The 14,716-nt window shown below is 36.2% G+C and overlaps 1 protein-coding gene across 7 annotated transcripts in view; it reads right to left on the bottom strand.

Moving 5' to 3' along the window:
* PAM (peptidylglycine alpha-amidating monooxygenase) overlaps nt 1–14,716 on the bottom strand; it is a 151,254-nt gene that overhangs the window by 3,863 nt on the left and 132,675 nt on the right. For 6 of the 7 annotated variants that reach the window (XM_082782565.1, XM_082782563.1, XM_082782561.1 and 3 more), the window contains 7 exons: nt 8,304–8,420; nt 7,712–7,784; nt 6,941–7,148; nt 6,109–6,303; nt 4,948–5,066; nt 2,339–2,438; nt 933–986 (listed from right to left, as the gene is read on the bottom strand). In XM_082782565.1, the coding sequence (XP_082638691.1) occupies nt 933–986; nt 2,339–2,438; nt 4,948–5,066; nt 6,109–6,303; nt 6,941–7,148; nt 7,712–7,784; nt 8,304–8,420 (866 nt within the window). The remainder of the gene's footprint in view (nt 1–932; nt 987–2,338; nt 2,439–4,947; nt 5,067–6,108; nt 6,304–6,940; nt 7,149–7,711; nt 7,785–8,303; nt 8,421–14,716) is intronic. The other variant, XM_082782566.1, reaches the window with a different exon arrangement.

The raw sequence follows: 14,716 nt of genomic DNA, 5'->3' as shown, positions 1-14,716 counted from the left end.
GTTCTGGATGAACAGTAGAGGCTTCAATTTTCATATAACACTACTACAAAGATAACCTGCTGTCTGTTCAAGTAGTAGTAACACACTTTTTTTCCACTAGCACCTTGCCCAGCTCTGAGGAGTGGTTCAGTTCTCCACATTTTCCCTTTAGAGCTTCTTACTTAAAAACTGTTTCTTACCCATGTGATACTATTTCGTGATTCCCTGTAGCATTAGAAATGTCAGCCAGCATGGTATCTTCCTAAAGAAAGCTGAAATGCATTGACATATCCCTAGATTAGCTATACTGTGGATGCTGTGCTGTCCACACTTGCCCTTTTGAGTGCTTCAGGAGGACTGATGTACCAATAGGGATAAAACAGAAGGACAACAGTTCTCACAGTAAGAATTTCACTGTTTTATAAGGCCAGCCTAGTTTATTCTACTATATGTTGTAATTGGCAGGTGGAATCTTTGGTATATTGCATGAAGCAAACCACAGAAACACTGAATTCAACCAAAGAAAACCACTTAAGAACTTCTGAACATTTTTTTGGTGTCTGAGAACTGTGGAGCAAGGGAAAGGTTGCTGGGGAGTAACACTCACATTTCAGAGCTTTCTCTGCATCTAAGGGGGCTAACACACATACCAGATGGTAATGTGGAGTTAATCTACTAGTTAAATTTTCATCTTAGTGTCTGTGAAGCACATCACCACTGAAAAAAAAAATGTTGCTTGGTTGTAAATTAGTGTCTACTAGGTACAATGGTTACAAGCTGCTTTGTCTTACTACCTGTGGCAGCTTGGTTTATGTACAGTAACTGTATGAAACAGTGGCGAAAAACAAAACAACAATCAAACTAGTTAGCATTTTTTCCTCCAGGGTGGCAGAAACAGTCATAGCCTATGTGAAAATACCAGTTCCTTCATTTCTATTCAGAATCAGACTAACCTTTTATTTCCTGTACCTCAATACCAGCCTTTTTAACTGACCGATGTTCCATTTCTGTAAAACAAAATTATTCTTCAGGACAACTGACATTTTGAAGACACTCAGTGACATTTTCCTGCTAGCTCTGTCAAATGTACAGTACAATCCTACAGTAAACAATCCTATTAGCATCTGAACTTCACCAAGCAGAGCCAATGTAAACTATTCAATAGCTTACAATACCACGAAAAAAAAAAGAGAGATGTTGATTCATAAAAGCTGTTTGCAATAATTAACTCTTAATGCCACAGAGACACTTTATGGGCATGTGTAAGGGTTCAGGGAGTCCCATAAAAATATCACTATTAATTACAATCAAAATCATGACGGATTAAAGACTGGTTGAATCAGGACTCTTTAGCTACTGCAATGTTATACTGCAGTTTCAGTCAAAAAGAAAATAAGATACATGGACTTTTCTCATCTAACCTCTAAGTGATGAAGAAATAAATTATTTTTTTGTTTTTATGTTTCTTTGAATAGAAGTCTAGAAATGATCTTTTTCAGGTTAATACATTCAGAAACAAGCCATATCCAGTCAGACTTACAATTTATCTGGTCCAGTGTCCTGTTACTAACAGCATCTGATACCAGATGACCCATAAGAAAATCAATAAAATATAAACAGACAAATGTGGAATAACTGGCTTAGTCAGAAGTTTATTTATAATAGCAGATTGTTACTGGTTGGCTAACACCGTGAAGCCTGAGGCTTTCTCCCTCATACATTTTTTATCTGATATAATGTAACAGTAGATTATATTTTTATTCCTTTAAAGTATATTTGTAAATCCTTACATACTCTTGTTTCTTTTATTCCTCTCTCTGAATCCTACTAAACTGATGCCTGATTCATCGGGTTCCTCTCCCTGATGTCAGGCTGTTTGGCTTGGGGGTTAGTGGATTAAAACTGGGAAGTGTTTCCCCTTGATCGGAATAGGGTTTCAAATTATACTAGATTAATTTTCTAATGATAAATATTCCCAAAGAAGTTTAAAATTGACGTCTGTTTTTATTTCAGCCCCTGAGAGTTTCTGATATAACTTCAAAGAAAGCAGTGAACTTGTCAGCAAATGACACATTAAAAGACCTAAAATGCAAAAAACCTCATACTTTTAAGCATATACTGATATGATAAGGTACAAATCTACCGTAAGGCAAATGCATTTGGATTTCTCCTCCTGTGAAAAATTAGCTCACACATCCTGGACTCTTCTTTGGCAGAGTAATGCTGAAGAACAATCACTTTACACAACTTCTGCAGTTGTTCTGTACTTAAATCATTGTCATTAAACCAGTACCAGATAAGTGACACTGATCTCAAGATACAAAATGTGAAGTTGTGGCATTAAGAACAAAAAACATACTTTCTGTGGATGCAAACTTCCACACTGTTCTGGCATGAACATCTCCAATGAATACTGTTTTGTCTTCTGAAGCAACTACATCATGTGGCATCTCAAAGCTCTGTGAAGAAAAGGAGTGACAGATTACTTTTAGCTATCTACACATTGTCATATCCAGTCCTGGAAAAAACAGCAGGTCTAATGTGAGTGAAGGGAAGAGGAATTACATTTCCATTATATGTTTGCCTTCTCAAGGGATAATATCTTAGAGATTATCAGATACATTCATGCTAAACAATTCACATTTATGTTCTTGCATTTAGTTTTATCCTGTGAAATATAATATGCATAGTGCACATACACAGTGGTAAGTAAGTTATTATGTTGAGAAAATTGAAATATCAAAAAAGGTGGACTTTTTGAGATACTACATAGTGATGTACAGTGTATGTACTCCAAGAGCAGCTGTAAGCATTGACACTAGACCATTCATTCTCCACCAAATCTAGCAAAGGTCTGAGCTAACTTGTTTTTTTTTATTTTTTTATTTTTTTATTTTTTTTTAAATCAAGGAAGCATATTGGAATGCTATGCCAGTTTATTATTGTTTACAGATATAACATTTGGAACAGGTGAACAGAGGATCCTATTTTGCTATCTAGGAGTGTAATGAATGAAACACCAGAATTTAACAAAAAATACATTGCAATTTTTGTAGGGCAGATCAGGAGAAAAAGATAATAAGTTTGGCCATGTTGCTTTTAGTTTATCCAGAATGGTCTTCTCATGTCTTTAGAATTCACATTTATTCCCTGACCTGAGTTATTGTCCTTGATACCTACAGACTAATTAAGTGAGAAACTTCAATGAGAAGCAATAAGCTGCCACATGACAAGCACATTCCAAAGCAGCACCTAACCCATCTTCAACTTAAAATTAGTAAAACTACGAGAAGAACAAAAAAATCATCTGACTCTGTTTTGAATAAATGTCTCTTCCCTATTTTTTACTCTTTTTACTATTTTTACTGTTCCCAGAAAAAGGTTTCAAGAGTAAGGGGCAGTTCACTTTCCTACCACTGAGAAACCAAAGAATCTGGAATAAAAACCTGGGATAAGGCAGTATCTTTGTAGTTAACATGTGTTGTTCTGGCCTAAATACCTTTCCTGAGGATGTACTATTTTAGTCTAGATTCCTTCCTAAAACAAGATTCTCAACACTTCTAGATCTATTTCAGCAACTATGGCTGTCATATTAAGAATTTTTCCTTTTCGTGAGTAGACTGGAAAACTGAGTATTGTGAACTACCTTACCAGGGTAAGTTCTGGTAAGTGGTCTATTTCAGATCTCAGGACTAAATAGTGCATCCTGTATACACCATTATCACAAAGAATTGCTTACTGAAAAAAAAACAAAAATCAAATACAAACCACCAAACCAAAAAAAAACAAACAACATCAAAACAAAAAAAAAATAATTAAAGAAAATAATCCCTGTAATCCAAACTATATTTCTTTATGTGAGAAATTGTTTGTGAACCAAATAGGATGGAAGTGATGTATATAACAGATGTTATGTATTAGCTGAAGATTTCAGTACTCATCCTTCCAAAACATTAATAAATGAGACAGACTTTCATCACTTAAATTTTGTTTTTCATTATCTTTCTTATAAGTTTTTTTTTTTTTTCCCAAATCAAGGAAAAAAAGTGAATATTTTACTTGTATGTATAATATTCCATAAATACATGAAAAACAATTCAGAAGTAAGAAGTTTGAACTTGGAGTATTTTCGTTTGTCTTGTGCCAAGCTATTCCTGGTTTAAAGACTGATCTTGGATCACCTTATGAAAGCTGTACACCTGCTCTACTGTCTGAAGTCAACATTTAATACAGTAATTTTCTACAGTGACCTGTAACTGTGCACAGATAGTTAACATTATCTAATCCCCACTGAATCTCAAAACAATGATAAATCCACTCTCAGTTTTTGTCAGTTTGTAGACAGTACAGCTATTTGCTATACTTAAAAAGAAATATCTTTCTGTAGTATCCCTTAAAACTGGGCTGCAAATCATTGAGCATATGTGCTACCCAGAAATGGGAGTCATTCTTTAATCTAAGACAATCTATATATTTTTTAAGAAACATTTTAAAACTTTATTTTGCACAACACTTCATAAATAACATCTAGCCCTCAAACTAATCTTCTACAAAGAACAGATGTAACCATACAACTCAGTTTTATTCCTGCATAGAAATACACTTTTTTGGACATGTAATGGACATTAGTATCTAATTCTATAAATATTTCTGGACCTTTATTCTTCTTTTAAATTAGCTTTTAATAACTATCTGCCAACAATAAAGTGAACTTATCTTAACTAAAGGTATTATCTGTAGGGATCATCTCAAAGGTGGTGTAATTTTTGAGCATTTAATACATGTAGAAACTAAGATCTGAAATTCTAGCATCTCCACTAAGTTTGGATTATGAGGAATTCCTTTGAATACTATACATTTTAAAACACCTGATTTCCTGTAATAGTTGTATAAAAGTTAGAGAAGTAGGATGTTACCAACAATCTCCTGTACATAATTACATACACCAGGCACTCTGCAATACTCTACCTTTCTAAGCGGAACGAAAGTATCAATTATTTCTCCAGTAGAGAAGTTCATCACAAATCCTTGCACTGGTTCTGCTTCTCCAGGGTAAGGCATTCCATTAACAGCGAAGAGGAGACCACCTGCAACAATATTGGATTTTCTTTAACAACCCACACCTTGCAAACTACAGTGCAGGTCAATAGTAATTGTATTGATGTAAAAAGCTGTCTGAGAAAATTGGAATGACTGACAGAGACAGAGGTAACTCAACAGGAAACTAAATCACAACAGAAAAGTTAAGTAAGGTATCACAGGGAAAAACTGTGGACAACCAGTCTATAGAGAGATGCTATAAGGAAGTGGTCAGAAGCTACTTCATAACAGTCTTAAATAAACTGGTTGTGGGTGCATGGGAAGCAGGAGAGGAGTGGACTACAAAATGGAGTCAGACTTGCTCACTCTCCCTACAATGCATCTCCTGCTGTCAGAGACAGCAATGGGCTACAAATACTGAGTATCCTAACTTGTACATCATTTCTTAAATTCTAGGCAAACGCATCAGAGATTACCTTGATATTAAATTTGATATCAACTACAGAGTCAGGAGACTGACATTCCAAAATTCCTTGTCCAGCTGTTGACATTCCCACCACCTTCAGTACTGGTATTAAAAATCTGACTACAACCTTTAATACAGCTATTGTATTAATCATCAGATTTTGATAATAAACTACATAACTTCTAAATAAAAACTGTTTGTTTTCAGATTTTATATTTTAAAAAACTCAACTCTTGATGGCTTGGAAGCTCATTAAGTTTGCTCTCTTCGATGGAGTTTGAAATGAATATTTTAAAACATCATTACTAACTAATTATGGACTGTGCCATCACTAGGAAGCAAACAATATAATCTGCTTGTTGACAGTACATTTAGAGAGTCTAATCAGTCATTTCTCAGGAGTAGAAATTATATGAAAGCTTCTTTCATCCCCCCCCCCCCACTGCAAACAGGAAAATAGGATAGTTCTAAAATTTTCCATTACATCAGCACTACTTTGAAAAAGAATGAATACCTGGCTAAAGATACATGATAGCAATCTTTATGAAATGACATTGTACACAGTGACATACTGGCATTAAAGAACTACTTGAAATCTGAAGAATGGGGAAAAAAAATATTACCTGGAACATAGGAAACTGCAAACAACTCTCTTCCAAATGATTTGTGCTTGATCTCTCTTATGAACTCCCCAGTTCCTAATCTGAAACACTGAATTCGACCATTTTCCCTGTCTGCAACACAGAGCTGACTGAAGTCAGAGATCAGGGCTAAGCTGTGGGGGATATGAAACTGTCCAGGTCTGCCTGAAGAAGTCTCTGCAACACAAAATATACACATTTGTGTTGTATTTTAACACGTTCTGCTTAGAAATAGCAATATTTCACATAATGCAGCATAACATTAGGAAAAGTTTTTTGTTCTCCTAACAGTTTTACTCATTTAGGTAAACTCTTGTAGACTTTTGCATTATCTTTGTAAAACCTGAATTTGTAAATTAGCTATTTCTCTATAATAGCATAATCCCTGATGCATAAATCTGAGTTGGACAGAAATATAATTATTCACAAAACTTAAAATAGATGGGATCATGGCATAAATCTTAGAAAAAATGGTAAAGGCTTACCATTTGACCACACTTTTAGAAAAAGATATTATTACTTTTGAAAGTTTAAATATTTTATTGCTAAGAAAGGACGTGCTGATACTTGGGTTGAATGCATGCTAACAGACTCTTATTTTTTATTTTTTTAGAGAATATATAAATACCCACTACAACTAGCTGTATAAACATTAGAGAAAAAACTGGAATTTGATAAGAAGGGCAAAATTGAACTGGGACCTTGATAGTATTACTATAATAGACGTTTATAAATGACACTAATAATAGTATCAACAATCTCACAGCTGATGATAACATGAATTCATGATAGCAGAGTATCAGTGAGCTCTGACCTCCTCCCCACTGCATGATGTACAATCCATTTGGAGAGAACTGGATGATTCGGCTGTTACAGTAGCCGTCAGATACATAAACGCTGCCGGAGATCGGATCCACAGCCACATCAGTTGGTTGACAGAAATGATTTTTGTCAGTGCCTGGTTGCAAAGCTACTCCTAGGGTCAGTAATGGCTCTTTCGCATCTGCTCCCAGTTTGAAAACCTTTTAAATCAATAGAGGAAGATAAGAGGTTTCAATTATGGAGGGTGAAATACAAGACGGATGTCTGCCTATGTAAAGGATATCTATTCACTCTGTATAAAATAAATGTATATACTGAACACAACCTTAATATCTTGACTACGACATCTATTATCAGTTTTATAACCATTCTGATTGTGGGAAATTTATGCATAAAATATAATTTCCTGTGATTACAGCAAACAAATTAGTTTCATATTCTGAGCTTGAATGCATAGGAAAATTGATAAGCAAAGACGTAGCAGAAAAATCTGTTCTCTTTCAAACGAATTGCTGTTTTAAAACAGGTACTTTTAGTTCTAAATACTTTGCTCAAATTATTCTACACAACTATTTTCCAAGAAGGCTATAGGCATATAAAGCTATAGGCATATATTTCCATACGCATATTCTTAATGTTTGTCTTAACAAGCCTACATAAACAGTTTACATCATAATCGTAAGTTTATGTAAATCTCTAGGAGAACAAACAAACAAAAATGGCAAAACACTAAGTCCCTTGTGTTAAAGGTTCAAAAACATACCTGATGGAGAGCTACATCAGTGACCCAGTAGTTACCATTCTTATCTATACTCAAACCATGTGGTAAGTAAAACCTGCAAACACAAATGCAGAAGAATCAAGTTAAAGACATCTTTCAGGAAGAATGATATAAAGTAGATTTGAAGATTTCCTTTTTTATCTACAGATCAAGAAATGCTCTAAAAATAACAACCTGTTAGTATTTCACAAAAAATATACACTATAACTATAGAATTTTCTTAACAAGAGTGTCTCAAATCTGGAATTCACTTGATCTCTACTTTCTCAGTCTGACTAACATTTGGTATCTTTAAAGAAAATATACAATACTCTTCAGCTCTGCATTTCTGTTAATCTGGCTGGTAGATGAAATTATACGAATTACCAGATAACAGATGTAGTGAAGATAGCAAATGATTGTTATTATTGTTTGCAGAGCTTTTTTAGTTGTTCAAATAAACACAAAATCATATAATGTAATACAAAACAGATATGTGAAAATGGCTTGGTGACTTTTGAGGCAAAATATGTAGAAATTGTAATAGTTCTATTAATAAAAACAACAACAACAAAAAGAAAAACAAAAAACTTACAGACTTTTGCCTGTGGAATGCAGCAATTTTGCAGTACTTGGATTCAGGACAAGAATTGTGTTCTGTTCAATTGGTCCAAGTCCTCTTTGTTGATAAACAAATTTGCTGTCAAAAGAACTACACAAAAATATGTAACACAAAGACAGCATTAGAGAACAGTCCAATGATGACCACTACACATGCAACTTCAAGTTAGGTTTTGTAGTTTAATTCCAGTGTGGGTTACTAGCACCTTTTGTTTTGTTTTTAAATAAGCATTGTAACATTGTATGATCATAAGGGTTCTAATGTTGGGATGTCTGCATTTCCTACTGAAGTTATGACTTCCTAACTAAAGGAGTACCAAATCATCTCAGCAATAATTAAGACAATCCCAAAGCAAGCAAGCAAACAAAAAAAAATCAATTTTTTTTAAGTTGTTAGTTTGCTTTTTTATTTACTGTGGCAAGTTAGAGGTGGGAAATAAAACAATTTAGTAAGAACATAGCAAGAACATAGCTATAGAACATAGCTAATCAGCAGGGCAAAATTACCTGTATGAACTTGTATACTTTGTACTAAGGTAGGCTGTGTTCATGCTTTTTTTGTTTTTTGTTTTCTTTGCAAACATAATTTGTTATTTTGCCAGAACCTGCTACAGTAACATTCAGATCTTAAGGTTCTAATCCTTAAGAACCTGTGCCCTTGCAAGAAACTAAAGGACATGAGATGTGTTTCTCTTAACCCCACAACTCCACATGTAATTTTCAAGGTACATGGAATATATTAATAGAAACATTTAAACATGCTGCTATATAATTCAGACATAAAGAATGAGCATTGCTTAACCTTCTAGAATGCACTGGCCAGGTGTAAAATTATCATGCACTTAACAAAGAATAGTTTAGTCATCTGTACCCGTACAGAGAAGCTGGCTATTACAGTAGCCTGTTGAAATGTGTTCAGCCTTCAGTGAAGGTAAATAGAGCACGTAAAACATTTTGAAAAACAATTAAGCCTAAATGTTGGAAAAGGATATTTGATTATGGATAAAAAACACGTGAATGCATGACACACTCTTCCCTCCTGTCTTATATTTTTAAAGCTGTTTATTAATCCCCCCAAGATAAATCCAGCTATGACTGATGCAACTTGGTAAACAGGAACACGATTTTTAGTCACAGACCAGACTATGAATAAAGCTATTAAAACTTTATATGGTACAGTACTGGTAGCCCAGCCTCTCCATAACATTAAATATTTACATGTCTAGAATTTTCAATGCGGAAAGGCAATACTGGTTTCATATATAACCAGAAAAAATCTGACAGAATGTGTTCTAATTCTTCCATAGGCTACAATTAGAAATAGTGTTTAGGTATTATCTTTATCTATGGTAACTATCTGTGCCTATTTCTTCAGCCTCTGACAGGAATCAATATACCCTTGTCACTGTGACTGGTTACACACAAGGCATTACTAAATCTCTCTACTGCACTGTCCTGAACACTCTGCCGTGATGCTGCGATGAGACACACAGAATGGCTGAGGTTGGCAAAGACCTCTGGAGGTCATCTGGTGATAACCCCTGCTCCCACAGGACCAGCAGGTTGACCAGGACCATGTCCAGATGGCTTCTGAAGATCTCCAGGGAGGGAGACTGCCCCAGGCTTTCTGGGCAGCTTGTGTCACCCATACAGCGAGGCAGCACTCCTGGTGTTCAGAGGGCACCTGTGCTCCTGTCTGTGCCCACTGCCTCTTGTCATGGCACAGGGCACCACTAAAACGAGCCTGTCTCCATCCTCTCTGCACCATACCTTCATGTATTTCTACACATCAACAGCTGAACCTCCTCCAGGCTGAACTGTTGCAGCCCTCTCAGCCTCTCCTCACAGGAGAGGTGCTCCAGCCCCTTCGTCACTGTCATGCACTGTACACCAGGTGTGGCTTCACCAGCACTGTGTAGAGGAGAAAGGCCACCTCACCCCTGTTGATCTGCAGGCAGTACTCTGCCTAGTGCAGCCAGGAACAATGTTAGCTTTCTTGGTGGCACGGACACGTTGATGGCATGTAGCTAACAAGGGTACTACATTGTGTGCTACTGATACACAATGCCATACTGATATTTATTTGCTTATTTAATGACGGCCCAGTAGATTTTGGTTTTTATCATTATTGAAAGTTATATTCTAAGGCAAGTTATTTTGTTTTCAAGCGTTGTTTTTATTTATTTATTTTTTTAAAACAAAAACAAACAAAAGATCCAGTAACAAAAGCTCCCACAAAATTAAAAATAAAAAAGCCCCAACCCACAATGCTTTTCAGTAAATGACAGGGGCCCAGGAATCTAACACTCCTAAGGTACAGATGACCACAACTGTAAGACCAACACTGGACAGATTGAACGAATGTTTGGCAGCAGAACAGAAGCTTCTGAGGTGCTTGGCTTATGTTATACCTTTATGTATGCATGCAAATAACTGGGCTTAGGGTCAAATATTTTACTCCAACACATGGATGATTTTTCTCCTTTCCACAGCTGCATGATGAATGCTTGCTTGCTAGCTATTTACCTTTGCTAAAATGTTTTAGTTTATCTTACGTTAATGGATATGGATGAAAACAACCTTTTTAGGCTCAAGCTCTGTGAAGACTATTATTATTAATCAGCACAGCTAATCACAGATGAGAATCTTAGCGAGGGTAGGTATTGTACAGAAACAGCAACAGCAATAACAAGAAGGAAACAAGATTCTACCTCTTTGCAGAACTGACTAGGTAGACAGTTTAAAAACTGATTGTTTTTCCTTATTATTATTCCTGATCCTAGTAACGGTCCTGTCCAGACTTCTAAGCATTTCCTGTTAACAACTACCCAGCTCTGCTGGGAACCGAGTGCTTTCAGCATAAGCATGAGATTGCATGGTATTTTCAGCAAAGGAAGCTTAGTGAACTTTGAAATGAGGTTATGGGACTGATCTTTTGTGTGTATTCTCCCTGACAAATATCTTTTTCTAGCAGTAAGACTGGTATGCTAGAGAGTCACTCTTTCCTTTCCAGGGCTTATGAACATTTTCCAAGCTATTCTGTGCTTCTTTGTTTTATTTGATAAATGAGGACCCAGACTACACTGACTCTTTCTAGCTTAAAAGAAGCAAAAGCAGACCAAGAAAAGAATTAAAACCTTACTGTTGTATGTCATATTACTCTGCTCTCAGCATGGCTTTCTAATAGGTTCTAAAGTTTCATGTTAACGGACAACTGAAACATGCTGCATCTGTCACAACTTCTAATTTCAAGCTCCAATACAATTTCATAGCATGTTTTCTACTTCAGCTGGCCACTTCACACTAATGCAAACAATTTATTGCTACATCTGCTTTTCTTCTGGTGTGCTACATATTAAAATCTAGATGGACCACCTGATCTCATAAACCTTGAAAGTACAAGCCTGAGCTCTACTCTTAATCAATAATCCATCACCACTGTGGCATCGTGCTCAGCCTAAATTAACCTACCTAGCTTGTTAAGAATGCAGCAGCAGATGTTCAAGAATGCATTATATATTCTGTATTATGTCTTTTATAAGTTGCACACATGGTCAATCATTTCTCATCACAAATTCCAGAAGAATTCTCAGCTGATTCATTGCTCAGCCTGTTGAATAGTTCATATATATATATATATAATAGTTTATATTTATATATAAACATTTACATTTTGAATAGCACACACTGAATATGGTACGAAAGACATAAAACTGAGGACAGCGTGTGGTAAAAGAAGATGACTCATTAAAGGAGTATTTTTTATTATTTTTTTTTTAACCATGCCCAGAAGGAATGTTAGAGCCGCTGAAAAGCTGATACTATATTACAGAGCTTGTCATTTTGTAACTGTTTTTGCTCTCTAAAGCAGACTGAAGTTGCCTTACAGGATCACAGACCATTCATCCAGCTATATTTAGTTGAATGAGGATCCAGCTTTTATGGCATATATTAATAATGCATTGGAAACATTTGCACAGTGCCTAACAGCACAGATTATTTTATTTTATTTTATTTTTAATTTGTTTCTGTACTGTGACAGAAGCACTGAAACAGAGAAAATATATTCTGGGCTTTCAGGCTCAACTCATGTTTATGTTTTGCCGAGGAATATTATACTTTGTTACTTGTGTATTTGCTGCTAATGATAAACATTAACTTACAAGCCTGATAACTTCTTATCCCTCTTCTACATATAAAAGCCATGATAATTCCCTTTCAAAATAATCTTTTTCTATTCCTTCTTAATGAAAAATAAGAACAGATACGTTACTTTTTTTTTTTTTTTTCAGCACAGCCCATGAAACCGTCCCCAAACTATTTCATATGCGCATGAAATAAATGAAAATAGAAAGGGAGGCTCACTGGCTGAGCACACAAAAGTATGCATATTTCCTATGCAGCAAGATTTGGAACAAATATTTAGCTTCAGTCATGTTTTCAACATACATTGTTTTAAAATCACTCTAAATATAGGCCCACAGAATTTTTAGTTTATCTATTTTAAAGGCTCCTAACAGCACTAGGCTTCACAGAATCGCAGAATGGCTCAGGTTGGAAGGAACCTGAAAGACCATCCAGCTCCAACCCCCTGCCATGGGCAGGGATGCCACCCACAATATTGGGTTGTTCAGGGCCCCATCTGGGTTGGGCTTGAACACCTCCAGGGATGGGGCATCCACAGCTTCTCTGGACAACCTGTGCCAGTGCCTCACTTCCCTCTGAGTGAAGAATTTCTTCCTAACTTTTAATCAAAATCTCCCCTCTTTTAGTTTAAAACCATTCCCCCTTGTCCTGTCATTATCTGACTGAGCAAAAAGTCACTCTCCGTCTTTTTTATAAGCCCCCTTTAAGTATTGAAGTGTTGCCATAAGGTCATTCCAGAGCCTTCTCTTCTTTGGGCTGAACAGCCCCAGCTCTCTCAGTCTTTCTTCATAGAAAAGAAATAAATTTCATATGAACTATTCAGCTATGCTCCACAAGAGGAAGAATAAAACAACACTTGAGAACAAAACAAGTGAATCCTTAAGTGAATCAGGATTCTACACATAGATATCTTCAGTCAGGAAGTTTTACTTTTTTCCAACTCCAGTCCGTGCATGATGGCAAATAGGTGAGCCTCCACACTAAACTCACGTGCAGATTAACACGTGATATTTTACAATTACTACGTGGAAACATTTAGCACATTTCATAAAATAACCAGGTTAATTAACAATTGACAGAAAGAAGCTGTCAGCTGTTAGCTCTAAGGTGCTAGCTCAAGGCTGACTACTCAGTGGCAGACAAACGAGTGAATACAATGTTATACATTATTCAGAAAGAACAAAGAATGGAAGAGAGAAGGTGCTTTAAACCTATAACCCTGAAGCATACCTCCTTTCCCCCATTTCAGGAAGTAAGAACTAGAAGAAGATATAGAGATGACAGTAATAATGATGAATTATTTTGATATAAAGGGGACCAAATGCACTGGGACTCTCATGGAAATACCTCACTGGAAGTGAGGGAACTGATAGGGATATTAAAGAAGCTCAAAGAAATTATGAGTGTCAGGAGAAGATAAACTGGAAATGATTGTGTATTGTTGGCAGAAGCAAAATGATGAACATAAAATGAGTGATGAGGTAGCAGGTGCAATACTTTTAAGACAAGGTCTTTTTCACACTTAGTGCAACAGTCAAAATGCAGAACTCACTGGTAAGGGTGTAAAGGTTTTATACAAGTTCCAAAACCATAAATAACCTGGCACATTTATTGATGGGGAAACTCCCTAGAGATTATAAACATAAGTAGTTTTTTGTTTTGTTTTGCTTTCTTCCCCTCCTAGGAAGTCCCTTAGTCAAGCTTCTAATACTCATAATATGGGCATCTGCTGTTGTCCAGGACTTGACTGGAATAAGTCAGTCTTTAGTGTAACCCAGCACAGGTATTGGGTACATCAATTTCTAGATTTCAGACAACAACTCTGATCCTCTGCACCCGCACCATAAGAAGTTTTTGTTTTATTTAGAATCACAGACTCATAGATTGGTTTGGAGGGGACCTTAAAGACCATCTAGTTCCAACCCCCCTGCCATGGGCAGGGACACCTCCCTCCAGACCAGGCTGCCCAAAGCCCCATCCAGCCTGGCCTTGAGCACCTCCAGGGATGGGGCATCCACAGCTTCTCTGGGCAGCCTGGGCCAGTGCCTCACCGCCCTCAGAGTAAGAAATATTTCTACCTAATATCTGATCTAAACCTACCTTCTTTCAGCTTAAAACTACTTCCCCTGGCCCTGTGACTACAGGCTCTGATTAAAAGCCTTTCTCCTTTTTATAAGCTGCTTTTATACACTGGAAGATAGTTATATTGTCTCACCAGAGCATTCTCTTCTCCAGGCTGAA

Source organism: Aythya marila, assembly GCF_965140915.1.
Source record: "Aythya marila genome assembly, chromosome: Z".
NCBI lineage: Eukaryota > Metazoa > Chordata > Aves > Anseriformes > Anatidae > Aythya > Aythya marila.
This window is presented reverse-complemented; position numbering and strand designations above follow the sequence as displayed.